The sequence below is a fragment of the Apteryx mantelli genome, chromosome 8 (genome assembly GCF_036417845.1).
Source record: "Apteryx mantelli isolate bAptMan1 chromosome 8, bAptMan1.hap1, whole genome shotgun sequence".
Lineage (NCBI taxonomy): Eukaryota > Metazoa > Chordata > Aves > Apterygiformes > Apterygidae > Apteryx > Apteryx mantelli.
The window spans coordinates 40,838,802-40,857,422 of record NC_089985.1 but is presented as its reverse complement, the minus strand read 5'-3'; the positions used below and the strand labels follow the sequence as shown (position 1 = coordinate 40,857,422).

Below are 18,621 nucleotides of genomic sequence, written 5' to 3'. Positions count from 1 at the left end.
CTGGTTCAAACGTCATCTTTTGACCAAGTGAGATGAAGGTTCTTTGAAATCATTCCTGAATGTTGAGATTTGCTGCTGTTAGAATTTTGAGTCTGTGTACAAGCACCGAATTGTTGCTTTTGTGAGAGGTGCTGTGAACTATTCTTAAAAAAATTTCGTTTTGAAAATTACTAATCTGAGGAAATGTTATTGATTTGAATGGGCTGTATCCATCTGACTACAAAACGTGCAGATAAGGTTGTTATTTGAATTGTCGTTGGCTACTAATACTATAGACCACTTCTGTAGCCCTGAACACACAACGATTTACTGCATCCATTCTCTGTAAATTATGTTTAAAGTAAGGCAGTTGCATTTTAGAGAATTAAAAATTTAGGAGATGACAATATTAACTCATAGCGCTGTTCTTCCTTCTAGTTACAAGCATTATATTCCTGAAACTTTGAACAAGACCATCAGACAGAGGAATTTCTTAACCAGAATTCGGATAAATAATGTTTTCAAGGATTTCCTTAAAGAGTTTAACAATAAAACCATTTCTGACAGTAGCGTGTCTCCACATGATCTGAAAGTTAAATACTTGTCAACAATGGAGACCTTGACTAAACATTACGGAGCAGAAATTTTTGAGACTTCATCTTTGCTGATTTCATCCGAGAATGAAATAAATAGGTTTAACTGTGGAGACAACGAGATCCTCCCACAATATGAAGTGATCATAACAGGAAACAATGGAATTCAGTGGCGGCTCAAGCCAAATGTGAGTATCCCTTTGTAAGTGCGAATTCGAGGATTACTTTTAGGGACCTGACAGCTCTCATAAAATGTATATAATCTTTAGACACTGCAGATCAGCTTTTCTATAAAAAGATTTCTTTCACAGGATTATAGGATCATTCAGGTTGGAAGGGACCTCAGGAGTCTCTGGTCCAACCCCCTGTTCAAAGTGGGGTCAGCTCTGGGGTCAGACCAGGTCGCTTAGGGCTTGATCCAGCTGTGGCTTGAAAACCACCAAGGATGGAAATGGCACCACCTCTCTGGGCAGCTTGTTCCACTGCTTGATTGTCCTCATGGGGAAAATGTTTTTTCTTCTGTCAGTTCTGAACCTTCTGTTATTTCAACTTATGCCCATTTTCTCTCATCCTCCTACCATGCGTGGCTGGGAAGAGCCTGGTTCTGTCTCCTTGATAACCCCCTTGCAGGCACTGGTGGCTACTATTAGGTCTCTCCTGAAGCCATCTCTTCTCCAGGCTGAACAGTTATCCTTTACAAATAAAATTGGACACTTTGTTAATGTACTGTCCTTTACATCTGGAAAAATTCAAAATCTTGTCATTAAGTGTCGCTTACAAGACAGGAGGACTTCTGTGGTATACAACTGCTGCATGGTTTGATCAACTGATAGCTTTGGGGGAAGGATGAGATGATTGGGCAAGCGTGCAGTAGTTCAGAAGGAAATTTCATAAAACCTATTGTGCCCATACAGCACTTTTCCCTTGCTTCTCTGAGTGCAAAAAATCTCCAGGGAAACCAAAGACTGTCCTGTCTTTGCCAAACCAGATATAGGTCTTTAAAGATCAGCTTCTGTGGAGACCCTCAGGGTTTGGTGCTCTGTCATGATATCAAGCATTAACACTGCTTTTATGTATTTGGCACCCCTAGATGCCACCTTTGGTCATGCTGACAGACTTTTCATGAATAAAATTATATTACAGTGACATTAAAGAAAAGTTTTCTTATGTCAGTAATATTTTATACGTTGTTCTTCATTTCAGTGCTCCTAAGGTCTCTTTGCTTAACCTCTTTGTAGTTTGTGTACATAACCATTGAGTATGCTTTAGGTCTGGAGGGAACATACTGGAACATACTATAGATTATCTCAGCTTATAATACATGAACAGATTGACCTCTTTTTGCTTCCCTCAGTTCCCCGCAGTGATGAGAAACTTACTGATTCCTATCTTTTGTAGCACAGAAAGTGTTGTGCTTCACTCCAGTTAGATGCAAGTTAATGACCTCTGTCTCTGATGGAGAATTTCTGTTTTAAATGATAATATTGATTGGGGTGGGGGGGGATGACAACTGATATTTGAGGGAAAAAAGCTTGCAAGAAATGCAGCCTTTTTTTTGCAGCCTTGTAAAATCCTGCTTCTGCTGATTTGTAGACCATGTTTATTTAAATGCCTAAACAAAACTTTTGTCTCAATGCGAAGCTTTCTGTGGATAGCAGGAAGCTTTGCTCAGGCCTGAACATTCACATCTTTTAAATAATCTAATGGGTTAGTAGCTACTTGTCCAAAATTTTTGATCTGTAAGCTGCCCAGCTTTGTTGTGGTCTGCATGCAGAACTGCAGCTGCTCTCAGGAGGGGTTGAGGCATGCATTGCGGGGAGGTCTGAGGTCTGAAAGGATACCTCAGACACATACTTGGGAAATTTCAAACTAACCCTTTCAGTCCTTTCTTAATAATAATATTCCTATCATACTGGTAGAGGTAAGTTGCCTAGCTGAAGATTGCACTGTGATTGCTGGCCAAACTTACAATTTATCCTAAGATTTCTTTGCTCTCAAACCTCTCTTTCAGCCTCGAGACGACTGTCTTACGGACAGTTCTTGAGAATGTATATCCTTGCAATACAGACACACTGCAGGTACAAGCAAATGTTTAATTCAGTGCGAAAGGTGTTCAAGAATTAAATACCCGTGGAAGATTATTCTGTCATGAGATTGTTTTAGAGTAAAAAACCTGTGTTAAAAAAGTATGGTTTTTTATGAGTATACTTTCATCCCAAATGTATTTGCAGTCTGCACAGACAGAGAGAGAGAAACATAAGATGAAGAGGAAAAAATCGGATGGCAAAAACAAAAAGGAGGAGGAAAAACACAAAATTCGAGACTCATGGAACAGTTTTTCCTATTTTCCTGAAATCACCCACATTGTCATCAAGGACTCCACAGTTAGCATTAACAAGCAGGATAACAAAAGGATGGTAAGAACCAAGCGTAGGTAGGTTTCCCTCCTACAGGAAGAAGCTGTAGTAATGACACAGGGGTGTTGGGCAACAGGTGACAACCTCTTTGAGGAACATTTGCTAATGGGACTCTCAAATAACAGATAAATATGCTGACTTCAGCATACAAATGCAAAAGTGCTAGTTAGAAGAGAAGCCAGTTGATGAGCTCAGTACTTCCTCTACACTTCTTACTGCGTACTGCTAGTGTTTATCAACTTATTTTCCCTTTGGAGCCCCAAACTTACAGCAGGCTCCTTGCCAGGCTTCTCAGCCGGTGGCCTTCCTGTGTACGTCTTGGATAGCCAAAAGCAGCATCAAGAAAGAGGAACCCAGAAATGATGGCAGAGGGAGAGGACACAAACGCGGAGAGGACCTGGGAGGGAGTGGAAAGTCAATTTATAGATACCCAGTATTCGTATCCTAACGACTTTCTCTTGCTGGGGGCTGCCAGCTGTTAGAATTTAGAAAGGAGCCACCAAAGTTCATTTGGCTTCAAATCCAGCACACTGTCCTGGTCCTAAACTTACGGTGTTTCGCAAAGGCTGGCATGAGAGTTTGCTGGACAGATCTCTCATAGGATTACAGCAGACCTTACATCACGCTAGATAATTAAAATTTCTAGCTAGTAATGGGGGTGGAATATATAGATGGTCACCATTGGCCTTCTATATATATACATATATATATATACACATACACATATATACATACATACATATATATACACACACTATATATAGAGAGAGTCATAATGTCACAAGTTTCTGGACAATTTTTTTAGCCATCCAATGCAAAAACTGTGATAAAATGAGAACACAGATTGTTGCATATTAAAATATTCATGTAGTGTTTTAACTGAACTGTAAGATTTCTTGACTAAAATATCTTTTTGTTATAGGAATTAAAACTGTCCTCACATGATGAGGCCTTGTCATTTGCATCTTTGATAGACGGATACTTCAGACTTACAGCAGATGCCCATCATTATCTCTGCACAGATGTGGCTCCTCCGCTGATTGAGCACAACATAAAAAATGGATGCCACGGACCCATTTGGTTAGTAAAATGGTTTGGTTTTAATTTTCCTACTCAAATAATTAGTCCTCTAATTCTGTTGCATATTGAATCCATTGAGGAAATTTAACATTTTGGAGGGCTTCCGTACTGCCCAGAATTAGTTACCCAAAGGTTGTAGGACAACATAGATACCATCAACCAAGGCAGCTGGCAGTAGTGGGTTTCATTTTTATAACTCCAAACTAAATCTTTCCCACATGCTTATATGAACAGTTGGAGGAAGTTTGCTGAAAAGGGAGAGAGCTCCCTTACCTATGCAGCTGAAAATGGAGAGTTGCATTTTCAGCAGCACTGACTGTACTATTGCAGGCAGCAAAAGAATGGCAAAACTCTTGTAATGTCAGGGTAAACAAAACTGAGACAACTTAGAGTGTTTAAAAAAACAAAAAAGCAAAAAGCCCTTCGCTAACAGCATCTTTGCTGTACTGCTACATTTCTAATAGGTTGCAGTCATTTTGTTTTCATAGTTGTGCTGGCCATTAAAAATGGCATACATAAAGCACTCTCTCTGATAGGGTGTACTTCAGTTCTCCCTCTCATAGGCTGTTCTTCAATACTTTACTTTGTTTTATTTTATTAACAATAATCAGCATTTAATATACAAGATAAAAATTCCGATTTCTTGCCCTAAACCAGTCACATATTCCTAAATTTTGTCTTCCGATTATAAGGAAAATTTATCACTCCACATTTATTCCCTCCACATCAACTTGCCCATCTATAAAACCGTGTTTCCTTGTTATAGGAGTATTTTAAGACTTACTTCACTAATAGCTATAAAGACCATTGCTAGTTGAACTGATGGTAATATTTTAGGTAAACAAAGGTGAACTGCATCTTCACTGGCCCTGGGAGTCCTTGGATGGAAGTACAAAACCTTCCTTTTTTCTTTAATAGCTAAAGGAATTATTTTCCCTCCTGCTCACCTTTTTGGCTTTTCCTCTTGTATTTTAAGACACAACATACAGAAAACTACGTGCGCTGTGTTAGAAGCAGACTTTCCCCATTAAGCATTCTTAGAGCTTAATGTATCTTTCTTCTGTTCTTGTGCACCTACATGTGTGTGTGTAATGCACACAAATCATGTTTTTATAATAGTATAAATAATAGTGTAAGTATTTGTAAGTTGCTGTTGTACATGTCTTTTGTGGATGCAACTGCTCATTTGTGAGTTTTCCTCATTTGTGCATTAACTCTTTCAGTACGGAGTACGCCATCAACAAATTGCGACAAGAAGGGAACGAAGCAGGAATGTATGTGCTGAGATGGAGCTGCACAAACTTTAACCACATTCTCATGACAGTGACTTGTTTTGATGGCTCAGAGGTACGTCAGGTGTGGCATTACCAGCAATAATCTGGTAATGAGTTAAAGGCTACCTGCTCCCTGTAATCCATGTTGATATATTCCTGTTCTTTAGGACAGTCACTCTTCCCTGTCTTTGGTAGCTGACTTCAGCAGGGGGTACACTCTTGTGCTCATAGGTTCATTTTCCGTAGACTTTTGTGCTATCTCTGAAATATGATTCATTACATCCAGAACATTCAGAGCAATAGAATGTGTGCGTGAACGTGATTCAAATTAAGCTTTTTTGGATTACTTTATGCTGTGAGAATTACATACAGATTTTGTTACTGCAATTTACCTAATGTTTCTTGAGCATGAATTTAAATATATGAACATGTTTCTACTGAGACTTTGAAAAAGGATAGTGAGTGAGGACAGTTGGCTTTACATGTAGAGCGCTGCAGAAGGGGTCTTGCAGAGAGTTAGCTTGTGGAATATATTTTGTAGAAGATAAGAGTAGTAAGGAAAACCTCAAGAGGTGGGATGGGTGAGAAAACCATATAGTCATGGTTAGAAATAGAAAAGAAGAATGTAATAATTACATAAAAATTTGAAGTTCACTGACTCCAGTTGGAAGCCCACAGTTGACTTGCTAGTTTTTGGATGATATTTAAACTGCTTATGCAACAATAATATTAGCATAAAAGCTTACAAAACACTTTCCCTTCAAGAAAAAGATTACAAGACTGAATGATGAGGCCAAGAAGGGAAATCAGAAACAAAAATATAAAATGGTGGGGGAAAAAAAACCCTTGAAAATAATAGCCACTTCTTAGCGTGGATATTGGAGTCTTCATCTGTAGACCTTTGCAACAAAACCAAAAATAAATCACTGTCTTCTAACAGACAGGGCAACTGAGGCATTGAAACAGGAAATGAGTTTTTGTCGTGGAAAACATTCAGCCTTATTGCAAGGCTTAGAGAGGAAAAGGAAGAGAGGTTTGCATGAAACTGCAGTATGTGAGAGATGAGGAAGCAGAAGTTGAGGATAGACCTTGAAAGGGCATGGGCCTGAGATAGATAAGTATGAAGATCCATTCACAGAATCACAGAATGGCTGAGGTTGACAGGGACCTCTGGAGATCATCTAGTCCAACCCCCCTGCTCAAGCAGGGTCACCTAGAGCACGTTGCACAGGATCGCGTCCAGGCGGCTTTTGAAGATCTCCAGAGAAGGAGACTCCACAACCTCTCTGGGCAGCCTGTGCCAGTGCTCTGTCACCCTCACAGTGAAGAAGTTTTTTCTCGTGTTCAGATGGACCTTCCTGTGTTTCAGGACGTTGCCTCGTGTCCTGTCGCTGGACACCACTGAAAAGAGTCTGGCTCCATTCTCTTGACACTCATTCTTCCCTAATACCTTTGAATGAAACTGGAATACTTGAACAAAAGTCTAAAACCTTGTTAATTCATCTTGTTGAACAGTATGAGTTGTGAAGGGGAGTCTTGCTATCTTTAAGTTGAGATTTTAAAACCAGGGTCCAGGCTGTGTGATTCTTGACTGAGCAGGGAGAAAACTCCTACTGAAGAATCAGGGCTTCTGTGTGGTTTTATGCTGTGCTTTATAGCTTTAAACACAGAAGCAATGATTTGGACTTGTTAGATGCTTGCATCTTTATATTGCTCATCTTCCACTCTTTTTATGATCCTTCATGGGACTGAAGCTTTGGTTAGAGAAGCTTAGCTCAGGAGCTAGGCTTTAACTGGTCCTAGATGTAATTTCAAAGGCTTTTTGGGGAGCCTTTATGAGAACTTGCCCTATATGGATTTATTAGCTTCTATGAACGTTCTTTCCCTTTAATGATTAATATTTTGCTTCTTTCTCCCCCTCCTTCCCTAACAGCAGATGCTAAATAATTCAGTCCAGTACAAAAACTTCCAGATTGAAGTGAAGAAGGGCGGATACTTCCTACATGGTTCAAACAGGTCTTTCTCATCCTTAAAAGAGCTGATGGATCACCTGAAAGGACAGATACTTCGGACAGACAACATAAGCTTTACATTGAAGAGGTGCTGCCAACCAAAACCAAGAGGTAGTGTCTGTCCCTTAAGAGAAACAAACTTTGTTGTTGAAAGAAGACAAACTTTAGAAATAGGAGGCATTTTTAGTATGTTTTTGTGTGAAGCTCTGTCACTTAAAAAACTTATATGTATAATAATGTTTCTTGCTTGTTTATGGAAGAGGAGTCTTGTCAAAGAGCAAAGGTAAGCACTGTGAACAAGGTATTGGGGGTTTCCTTTTAATGTTAGAAGCTCGGCACAGGATGCTCAGGGACTGCTGCTTGTCACGAGCCTTGTTTCTATGAACTTTTCAGATGACGGTGAGAAAAGTTCAAGTTCGCCTTTTTGCACCTAAACAACTGGCCCTGCAGTGTCGACAGCAGAGGCGGAACTTCAGATTTGTTTAAAAAGAAAATGTCACAGCTGACTCACAGTCACATGCTGAAATGCTGCGGGGAAGCAGGGACCATATAAGGGTCTTCCTTTGCTCCGCAGAGTCACGTATGCCAGGCAGAGCACTGCCACGTGTCACGTTGCTTTTCCTAACAAAGGAGGGTTGCAGCCTGCAGTGCGTTGTGGTGCAACCTTTGGGTTGAAGGTTGTTTGCTCTCATTATGAACCACTGTTTACTGTATTAATCTTTATGAGGCAGTGGGGAAGAATTGGTCAGCAGCTGTTACAAGCAGAACACACTTTATGCCAATAGACCTGTCTGTGAGGTCAGATTTTAGATGGCCTGGGACAATCATGCTTTTGTTAAACTGTCAGTGCCAACACTTTCTAAAATTGTTTGCCATAAGCTACAAGTTTCTTGCAGCAGAATTTTGTATGAAAGAGGAAATACGCAGTGGTGTGGTTGTGTTGATCAGATAATGGTTTCCTGTCAGAATAAGGGGAATAACTGAGCTACATTAATTACCTCTTATTTTGAAGGTTTTAGAGGAGAGTGTTCTGTAGATAGACACAGAGTTTATCGACACTTCTTAAGAACAGTGCTAGTTGTCTGGAGCATGGAGAGATTAAACATTTTGACATTTTGATTACATTTTGGCAGATGTATTTGGAATAAAATAAACAAAACAGGTCGATGAGTTGTTGTCCGCCCACCTCTGATTTTCCTTGGCAGTAGTTTTATTTCCTTTTTTAGGGCAGTCATGTCTCTGGACTTTGGTGCATTATCCTTGCTCTTCACAATTCTTTCTCTTCCTTAGGTCTTTTTTTTCCCCCTTTTTGAACTGTCTATTTAATTAGTTATTCACAAAGTAGTTTAGGTGCTGAAGAAAAAATAGATTGGAAAAACTGTGGTCCATCACTGAGTTTTAAGAATGCTAGATGATGGTTTAGTCTTGACACACATGTTCTGCTCCCAGTAATGGGAAGGTGAGATGCACATAGACATCTAAAACCATCGTATAATGATAAATAACTCCTGCTGTCAAACACAGGAAAACAAAATTCATGTACAAGGCTTCTGGATCTAATCATGCCATTCCCCTGACTGGAAGCAGCGGGGAGAAGGTGCTGGGCTTTTGTGTCTTTGCCTTCTGTTCATTCTCTTCAATATAGGTCTTATGCTCTGGAGACAGAGACTGTTAGTGTTTCCCAGAGCACAAGAAATTTTTGAGGGGATAAAGAGAGGAAATGAGGCTCCAGCTGTCTCTTACTCATCCCCGCGCTGGGAAGGAGGCATAGCTGTTGGCAGGAGAGTGCGTGTAGTATTTACTTAACAGGTGGCAGAGGTACTGCCTATTTGGGTCCCAGGTATTTCTCAGTGCAGTAAACACTTTAACAGTTGCTTTTGGACTATACTCCCCAGTATGGCTGATACTAAGATTGTAAATATAATGTAAAATATAGAACTGTATTTCAGTGAATTCTGTTGAATGATAGAACCAAAGATAATTGACCAGGAGTTAAGTCAAAGTTTCCTTTCTTCCTTGTCCTCATCCATTTGGGAATTTACCTTGCAGAGAGCATATACAATAATGTTACTGGCTGAGAAAGATGAATGTGTGCAGCCATCTTTAAAAAGTCTTAAAGAATATTTCCTCTCCTTGCCTTCCAGAAATCTCCAACTTGCTAGTTGCAACCAAGAAGGCTCAGGAATGGCAGCCTGTTTATCATTTAGGGCAGCTAAGTTTCCATCGAATCCTCAAGGAAGAAATTTTACAGGTAGGTAGCTGCTGAACTGTATTTGTCTCTTGTAGTCAAACAAGTATGGCAGGCTACCATGCCCAATAAAGTAATATAAAATCACCATATTCTGGCTGGTTGGAGGGTTCTTCCCCTCTCGTTTCTCTTCAACAAAACTTCCTTTGAATCTGTACTTGTATTAAAGTCTCTGATTAAAGGAATCCAAATGTTTACATGCCCTTGCATGGGAAAAAGAAGGGAAACTTGGAAATAATGTCTTTCACCAGAAATCAAATTGATGATCTAGCAATTTTCTAGTATACTTGGAAAGAGCTGCTTCCAAGATCATTCTTAAAAAAACATGTCTTAGGAGCTGCTCTTCCTACCCAGTTTGTTTACTAAATGTACCTGTATCTTTTAAAGCCTGACATATTACAGAAATGGACAACTTGAGTTTTAAACTAATATCCTACAGGAAAAATAAGGGTAAAATATTCAAAAGCTCTGAAGAGTCTTGGAAGTCAAAATCTTGATTTCTGAAATGATTTAGCATGCAAGTTCCCAAATTTTCTGACCATCATATGCAGTTAGGGACACAAGTGACCTGAATAAACTTCAAAAAGCACATAGTGACTTGAATGCATGAATCCCATTTAACATGTCTAAAAGTCTTTGGCTCTTAAGTCATGTAGTTAGCTTCTTCAGTTAAATTAAAAGCTGCTTCTTTTCTTTTTAAATTGTGTCACTGACTGGGGAAGACAGATATAGATTATATGGATTGGTTTTGATTGGTATATTTACAATCAGCGTACAAACTTTTCCTGCAAAAATATCTCAAAAAGGAATCCCCTACTATCTGGGATGAAATTACTTTCCTGAACAAAGTGTTCCATTGAAATATTACTCCCTGTAACTTTTGGAAAGTCATTAAATATTGCATCAATAGCTACTTATTGTAAATAAGAGGCCAGTTATTATTTATTCATTTGATGCTTAGTCTAATGACATTAAGTCACTCTGAACCTGTTTGGTGCTAATGGAGATATAATATCCCATTAATATCAAATGAGTTTACAGGAGTGAATATACTCAGAATAATAAAGGGAAGAATAACAAGCTGTCATTTGGTTTCTCACTTTGTAATAAATTTACGTCTGTATGTAGCTAGAACAAGTAGATGGCTAATTCTGAGAGACAGATTAGAGCGCAGATTCGCCTATTCACGTAAATCTACGCTTTTTTGTTTTGTGTTCTGGTTTGAAAATATATGGTATGTTACATTTCAGGGTGAACATCTTGGAAGAGGGACAAGAACACAGATTTACTCAGGAATTCTCAACTACAAAGATGATGAGAATGAAGGGTATCAAAATGAAAAAGAAATTAAAGTCCTCCTCAAAGTCTTGGACCCTAGTCACAGAGACATTTCTTTGGCAAGTTTTGTTTGTTTGTTGGTTTTGTTCATTGGTTTTTTTGGTCTATTATACTACAAACAATATTCCTCACCACATTGTACCTGGTTAGCTTTGCAAGTTTTAAAAAAAAAAAGGTTTGAGTGTATAACAGGGAAAGGGAAAATGCTGAAGGTATATCTCACCAATTTAGGCAGTAAAATCCATCACTGATCAGCACTTTTGAGTCAGTGCTTTGGTAAGTTGATCTCATTAGACAGCAAGGAGAATTGTGGCCTGGCAGGAGCACACCAGCGTTCGCTTCCAGCCTGCGTATGCGGCGACCGTAAGCACAGGAGCAACGGACTCTTTATCGTGCCCTGGTGAGAGGTGCACAGGTGTACCCAGGATCTTTGAACCGTGTCAATTTAGAGCCATGGAGTTCAGTGAGAATATTTCTACCTATGAGAAATGAACTCCCAGCTCCACAGTGGGCTGGGACTGTGTCATCAGTTCTGTTATCAACATGGCCAGAGGCAAGTTATTTGATCTGCATCTTAAGCATCTAGTGAGAGAGGCTAATGCAGCACCCAGGGTGTGCTGAGGCTTAGCAGCCGTTCGTCTGCAGCAGTGCAGTGAAGAAGGTTGGTTTACAAGAACAACGCATCTGTGATAGCCCTCCACTACCCTGTTACTACAGTGGGAGCTACATCCCTATACTGTTGATCCTGCGTGTTACTAGAAAACACAGTGGTCTTTTGCAAATGTTTTTGTTACTTGATGGTCTGTATTTCTTTAAATGCTTGGCTGCCCCAGTCACCAGCAGTTTAATGGCTAACTCTTTCACTTTCCAACAGGCATTCTTTGAAACGGCAAGCATGATGAGGCAAGTTTCTCACAAGCACATCGTCCTCCTCCATGGAGTCTGTGTCCGTGATGTAGAAAGTGAGTTCCGTTAACGTCTCTAAAGAGAGGACTCTTGAGTAGCAGGCTTGGCAAGGACAGGGCAGCCATTCAGCTCAGGACTGGTGCCAAGGGAGGGGTGATTAACAGCTGGGGCTCTTACATGTTTTCTTAATGCAAACAAAAGTGGAATTGGAACAGCAAGGCAGCTGCAGAGTCCCTGCCACCAACAAGCTTTCCCTTCCAGTGCCGAGTAAGTGCCTTACAAGATGGTTCCTTGAAGTCAGAAAGCTGGAGTGATAGTAGTAGAGCCAATACAAACCAGCCTCCCATGGAAGTTACTTCCCTGGTGAGGCTCTGCCTTACGGCCTTTGGAATGCTTTGTTCCAGATTTACTGTTCATTTACTATGTGAAGCCTCTCTTCTCACCTTTTAATCCGGACTGCTCATGAGCAGTGAAATAAATTTTAAAGAAGGTGAAATAACGGCACACTATAACCAACTGCCCTGGGAAAAATGAAGGTGGTAACAGGTGTGTCAGATTACTCCAGACACTGTGGTTGTTGCAATACTGACAAAAAGCATCTGACTTTGTAGATATCATGGTTGAAGAGTTTGTGGAATGTGGGCCTCTGGATCTGTTTATGCATCGGAAAAGTGAAGTTCTGACAACTCCTTGGAAATTCAAAGTTGCCAAGCAACTTGCAAGCGCACTAAGCTACTTGGTAAGAAGTCATCTTGAGAAAAGTATTGCCTATACCTTGCAGTCTAAGACCACATGGATTTCATGTGCATTAGTAATTAAATGAATTTCCTTTCTCAGGTAGTAGCACTGTGCAGTATAAGGGATTTTTTTTTTGTATTCATTATGTTGCTTTAAATAAAGAGAAAGGCTCTCAGAGAAGATGATTAGGTCCTTTTCTGTCAGCGCACCAAACAGCCTATGTGCTTGCATTTACCACCAGTTCATTGTATGTACTTGGAAAATTCACAGCTTCCACTTTCTGCAATTATATTCTTTGTGAAGAAGGAATAAGTTTGGTCTCTTTTTCCCAAAATGCATCAAGGTCTATGAATAAAAATGCTAAAATCCACACAGTATGTTTCCCTACTCCTCCTTCCCCTGTTTCTCTGGAGGATATTTTTTTCCAAGCTACATTTTTGGATTTCAACTTGGAATAGTTTACATTGACACCCCTCTCCCCCATGCTAGGGATATTAGAGCACTTGCAGAGCGTTGCTGGATTATTGCACTCATTGTATTCTTTTTCTCCCTTATTATAGGAGGATAAGGATTTGGTACATGGAAATGTGTGTACTAAAAATATCCTACTGGCAAGAGAGGGAATTGACACCGAATATGGTCCATTCATAAAGCTGAGTGACCCAGGAATTCCAATAACTGTGCTGTCCAGACAAGGTATGGTACAGGAATCAAATTTTTCTCTTCAACAAGGTGGGGGAGGAGAAGGGAAAAAGATGATTTATACTACATAGAACCAGCTCTAAATTAGAAGTATTCATCTTTCATAGATCTGAAAACTATACAGAAGTGAGGGAGTGTTGCTGACAGTGGGTGCTTGTTGTATTCATTTCTCTTGAAAAGCTATGTTAGTGAGCTAGTGGAGAGGGAATCTCAATTTCTGGATGTCAGGCCTTTGACATTAACTCTAAAATGCTTTGACTCTGTGTTTTATCTAAGAATGTGTTGAGCGAATCCCCTGGATTGCACCTGAATGTGTTGAAGACTCAAAAAATTTAAGCGTTGCAGCAGATAAGTGGAGTTTTGGCACAACACTGTGGGAAATCTGCTATAATGGAGAAATACCACTGAAAGACAAGACATTAGCAGAGGTAAAAGCATGTTACATAAATCTTACTTTGAAATCTCAGATGTATTCTCCTTGGCCGCTTCAGTTTCCATACTCAATTTGAGTTGCTTTCAAGTTCTTATGAAAAAATCAGCTCAGCTGGACTTGATAAGGGGCTGATTCCATCTAAATTACTTCAGGTTGCAGTGGAATTCTTGGCCATACAACAAAGATTGCTAATTATTGCTTTGTCGCTGACCTTGTTGGTGATTTTCAAGACTCGCCCTAAGAACAGTTAAAAAGAACTTCTGATGCTTCTGATCACACTTGTTTTCTCCTAACCCTTCTGTCCAGCCGAGAGCATTTTGCAGGTAGTCACATAAGCTGCCTCTGTAACGTAGCCACCTCTGGTGAGGACAGCAGAAACTAGCCACACAGGCACAGGGGTGAGAAGATGACATCAAGTTTGTGGTGCTGGAGCACAGTGTTACCCAGCCAGCACTAGACAGAAAAGCTGCTTTTTTCTGGTTCTCGCGGGTGTCATTCTACTACACTGCCCAGACTCCGGTCATACGATCAGTACATTAGGTCATTGCTTGTGTAGCTGGATTCAATTTGATATATTCAGATCTTCTGAATGATTGCAATTCCAAACTACTAGACAGTACTGATCACTCATGTTTTTGACGTGTTCCTCCTCCTCCTCATTTTCATTCAGCAAGAGCCATTTCCAGTATTCATTGTAGTTCTTTGCCAGGGCAGTGAATGCCTGCGCTGTTCTGGGAGGGACAGCGATTCCTCCTCCCAGAGAGCTGGTGCTCTTGTCACCGGCCCTGTGTCTGTTCTCCCACTGCCTCCCCAATATTGAAATTTCACTATCTGCACCATCTTTTCTTTCCTGATGTAGCTGGGAAGAATAAGGAATGTGTCAGCCTCAAGGATCCCCCTTTTTCTACTGTGTAGGAAGAAGCTTCTGAAGTAACCACATTTAACTTCTACTGTTGAAGACACTGTTGTAAACTGACAGCTTCAGCCTAAAAGTACCTAGGTTTTTCTGTTCCTGCTTGTTTCTGTTGGACATTAGTTCAGAACCAGTCTCCTGTGGGATACCGCATTGCTTGCTCTGAAAGTTAAAAAAAAAACCCCACCAAACCAAACCCTTGTTCTGTCTTACTGCTAGCAGTTTATATTAATCACTGTTGGAGTCCCTCAGCATGTTTCATATGTGCTTTTTCTCTCTTGAAGTTTTGCTGCGTTAGGAAGGCAGTGGGAGCAAGACAGCAGCTGCTACTTGTTTGAAGGAAATGACTGAGTACTTGAGTCACTGCCTGAGTTGCTTTAGCAAGAGGGACCTGAAAGGAACTTGTTGCTTGGGCAGTATTGATGCTTCCTGCATGTGGCAGGCAGCTGGGGTAGTTTTGCAGAGCTCTAGAAAATGCACAAGCCTGCCCTCATCCCGTCTGCCCTAAAGCTGTCACCTTCCCAGGGACTGTGAGGAACAGCCGGGGTTGTGTTGTTCCTTAGCAAGCACTTCCAGCTAGCCGTTTGTCCCAAACCGTAAGTAATGTGGCAAGTCTGATGTCCGGCAGAAAAACAAATTCTGAAAGATGAAACATTCAGCACATTTTAGAAGTGTCGGATATTCTAAGTGGTTGCTCCAAACTACAGCAGGCTCAGCAGAAATAAGTACTACTGGCCAATGATTTAGGATTACTGCTGCAAAGGAGGACTTTTTTTTTTTGCTGAAGTTAAGAAAAAGCTCACAGTTAAGTATTTTATGGCCACATCTTCTGACGTAGAGCATGGGTCTATTCACTTAAAATCCAAAATGCATGCAGAAGTTTCCATTTACACCTTACAGAAGGAGCGGTTCTACGAGGGGCATTTTGTGTTGGCAACACCGTCGTGCAAGGAACTGGCTGACCTGATGAAGCAGTGCATGAACTACGACCCCAACCAGAGACCCTTCTTCAGAGCAATTATGAGAGACATCAACAAACTGGAGGAACAAAGTAAGGCATGATTTTGCTCATTAGGTGGAGGGTTGGCTAAGGAAGATCAGTTTGCTTGGCCAGGTTGGACCCATTACGGCAGCATTCTAGTAGAGTTATACTGTGTGGTGGCAGTAACCAGACTGTGTATAGTTGTATTGACAGGAGCGTGTTGTGTTCATAAGACAATGGAAATAATAGTCTTTTCTGTAGATAAGCGAGTGTTTAATTTGTACTGAATGTGCAACTTATGTCATGTACTGCTGTTTCATTTGATATTCCATATTTCATACAACAGCTTATGTTAGTTTGAAGACAATGTTTGATCTCCATGAGATTTTCATAGGCCTCTGTTGACTCGTAGCATTAACTCAGATAACTGATTCCTGGTTCACCTTATACTGAAGTTACTAAAGAGCAACTAAAAGAAGATTGCTGTGTAATAAGGTCAAAACTGGACTTCCCATACCTGGTAATAAATAATCATAGAAGCTGAATAACTACTACAGTCCTGGATGGGAAGTGTAGAGCTGCCACGTGTAACCAGACCCTTGTGCAAATGAAAAAACTGAATCTGGAAGAAGACCCAGCAAGGAGCCCACAAAGTGAGAGAGGAAGAGCAGCAAGTGAAAGGCTGACATGTACAAATGGAAGGAATTCCCTATTAAGAAGTAGGCAGGATTTAAATAAGAAAAGTTTGTGACAGTAGGGATAGACACACGCTAGCAGTGGGGGATTGGAAATGAGCAAGGATGTCTCAAAGTGTGAAGACCAAGATGACCTTGCAGGAACCTGTCTAACTTGGGACTCCTTTTTTCCACTCCCAGATCCTGATATTGTCTCTGAGAAGAAGCCTGTTGCAGAGGTCGATCCCACACTCTTTGAAAAACGATTCTTGAAGAGAATCCGTGATTTGGGAGAGGTAAGTGGCACGGCAGATTTAGGTCCCTACGCTGGAAAGCAGAAACAGAGCTTTTCTGGGCTAGCTTGCCCTTAAGTCCAGCCAGGGTTGAGTGTGAAGAGTGGCTGCGTTATTTATTGAACAGGTAACACGGTAAGGGGGTAGCTGCGGCATCAGGAGGAGGAGGAGGATGTGTGTATGCACCCAGTAGCCGGGGCTAAAGGTGGCATAGAATATGTGGCGAACCCAGCTGTAGAAAGGAGGCGTATTCTGTACGGAAATCTGGGCAGTGTTCGATGGAAGTCTAGTACGCAGTGATCTGAATTGCGAATTTGTTACGAAAAGCAGTTTCTGGTCTTTGTATTTTTTATATAAGTAAATGTTCATGTGAGTGTGTGTGTGTGTATACACAGCAATATGTGCTTTCTGCGTCACAACAGGAAGACAGGAATCATAAATGCCTGAAGTAGTGCATCAGTGACAGTATGGTTAGCGAGCATTGTATTCAGTAACGCTATCTCTTCTTCTACAATCAGGGTCACTTTGGCAAGGTTGAACTCTGCAGATATGATCCAGAAGGCGACAATACAGGGGAACAAGTGGCAGTTAAATCTCTAAAGCCGGAGAGCGGAGGGAATCACATTGCTGACCTTAAGAAGGAAATAGAAATCTTGCGGAATCTTTATCACGAAAACATTGTCAAGTATAAGGGAATTTGCATAGAAGATGGTAAATCCTTATGTAGAATATTAAAGCACATGCCTTAAGAGTTTTCTTTTAAAAATTCAGGATTTTAAAAAGCAAACAGTCTTGCTTCCTGTCTTACGGATTTAGATCTTTTTTCATGGAAGAAGCAGCAATTTATCTCTGAAGTCCTTCTCCTGCCTTTTTTTTGTGCTCAGCTAACTTTGACATGACCAAAGTGGTTGCTGTTCTCACCAAATCCATTAAAAGAAATGAGCACCTGGGCAGACTGGATTCGTGTTCCAGGAGTGGGTTGACCATTGCAGCCCAGTTATAACCCCATAGACCCACAGGTCGTTATTAGAAGCATTTATTATTATTCATAGAAAAGAATCCCATCGCCTTATATTTTGCAGTTGCAGTAGTGGGTTTTTTTAAGTCAATATTTAAGAATAGTATCACTGCTGCCTGGAATAGATTCTGCTCTGGATTTGTACGGCTCTCAGCAGTGACCGCTAATGGGAGTTGGTGACCTTTGGTTAGCGTCTGGCTGTGGCCATACGATACCGCTGCAGAACAAGTGCTATTGCAAAGTAACAGTTGGCCAATGGTATGAGCCACATACAAAAATTATTGGTGGTAATGACATGAGAAGTGCTACATGCCTGCAAATTAAAACATGTATTACATTTTTAGGAGGAAGTGGGATTAAACTCATCATGGAATTTCTTCCTTCTGGGAGCCTAAAGGAGTATCTCCCGCGGAACAAGAACAAAATCAACCTCAAACAACTTCTCAGATACGCAGTTCAGATCTGCAAGGTGAGCCTGGCAGCAGCACCTTTTTTTTAACTCTTCTGGTTAATTAGTTAAATATAATGTTTAATGTCATAGAGTAATTGGGGGGTGGGAGCAGAGAAGCTCAGTTTATGAACAAATCCGTTCTCCTTGCTTTGTCTCCAGGGACCTGAATCCTGAAGCAGTCTGTCCAGTGTTTCAGATGTTATTCACACAGCAAGGAAATAACTGCATAACCGCTAGCTTCCCTTGCATAAAAGATCACTTTAAGAAGTAGAAGTTGTTCCTACTGCAGAATTGAAAGTATTAGAGAAGAGGGAGGACAGCATTTAGACAGGGTATGTTGGCAAGAAAGGAAGAGCAGTGTGCAGTCTTTAATGCGAAGAAGAGGTGCAAGTAAACAATGCAGTAAGTGAGACTATGTAAAGCAATGTGCTTCCTGCAAGAGGCTGCAGTTCAGTGGTTATGGTGGACTGGGCGGCTGTAAGAGAAGGGCTAGACGCAGACATCTGATTTTAGCAGTGTGCAAAGGAACTGTTGCCATGGAGAGAAGGGACTGAAGAGAGAGCTTGGTCT

General features: G+C 40.7%; 1 protein-coding gene across 2 annotated transcripts in view; it reads left to right on the top strand.

The window, feature by feature from the left end:
- JAK1 (Janus kinase 1) overlaps positions 1-18,621 on the top strand; it is a 67,481-nt gene that overhangs the window by 45,086 nt on the left and 3,774 nt on the right. The window contains exons 8-22 of one of the 2 annotated variants that reach the window (XM_067301361.1): positions 418-760; positions 2,804-2,989; positions 3,912-4,069; positions 5,293-5,416; positions 7,280-7,466; positions 9,500-9,606; positions 10,854-11,000; positions 11,816-11,903; positions 12,459-12,586; positions 13,146-13,281; positions 13,564-13,715; positions 15,534-15,684; positions 16,491-16,585; positions 17,101-17,293; positions 17,945-18,069. In XM_067301361.1, coding sequence (XP_067157462.1) covers positions 418-760; positions 2,804-2,989; positions 3,912-4,069; positions 5,293-5,416; positions 7,280-7,466; positions 9,500-9,606; positions 10,854-11,000; positions 11,816-11,903; positions 12,459-12,586; positions 13,146-13,281; positions 13,564-13,715; positions 15,534-15,684; positions 16,491-16,585; positions 17,101-17,293; positions 17,945-18,069 — 2,320 coding nt within the window. Of the gene's footprint in view, positions 1-417; positions 761-2,803; positions 2,990-3,911; positions 4,070-5,292; positions 5,417-7,276; positions 7,467-9,499; positions 9,607-10,853; positions 11,001-11,815; positions 11,904-12,458; positions 12,587-13,145; positions 13,282-13,563; positions 13,716-15,533; positions 15,685-16,490; positions 16,586-17,100; positions 17,294-17,944; positions 18,070-18,621 lie in introns of both variants that reach the window. The other variant, XM_067301360.1, reaches the window with a different exon arrangement.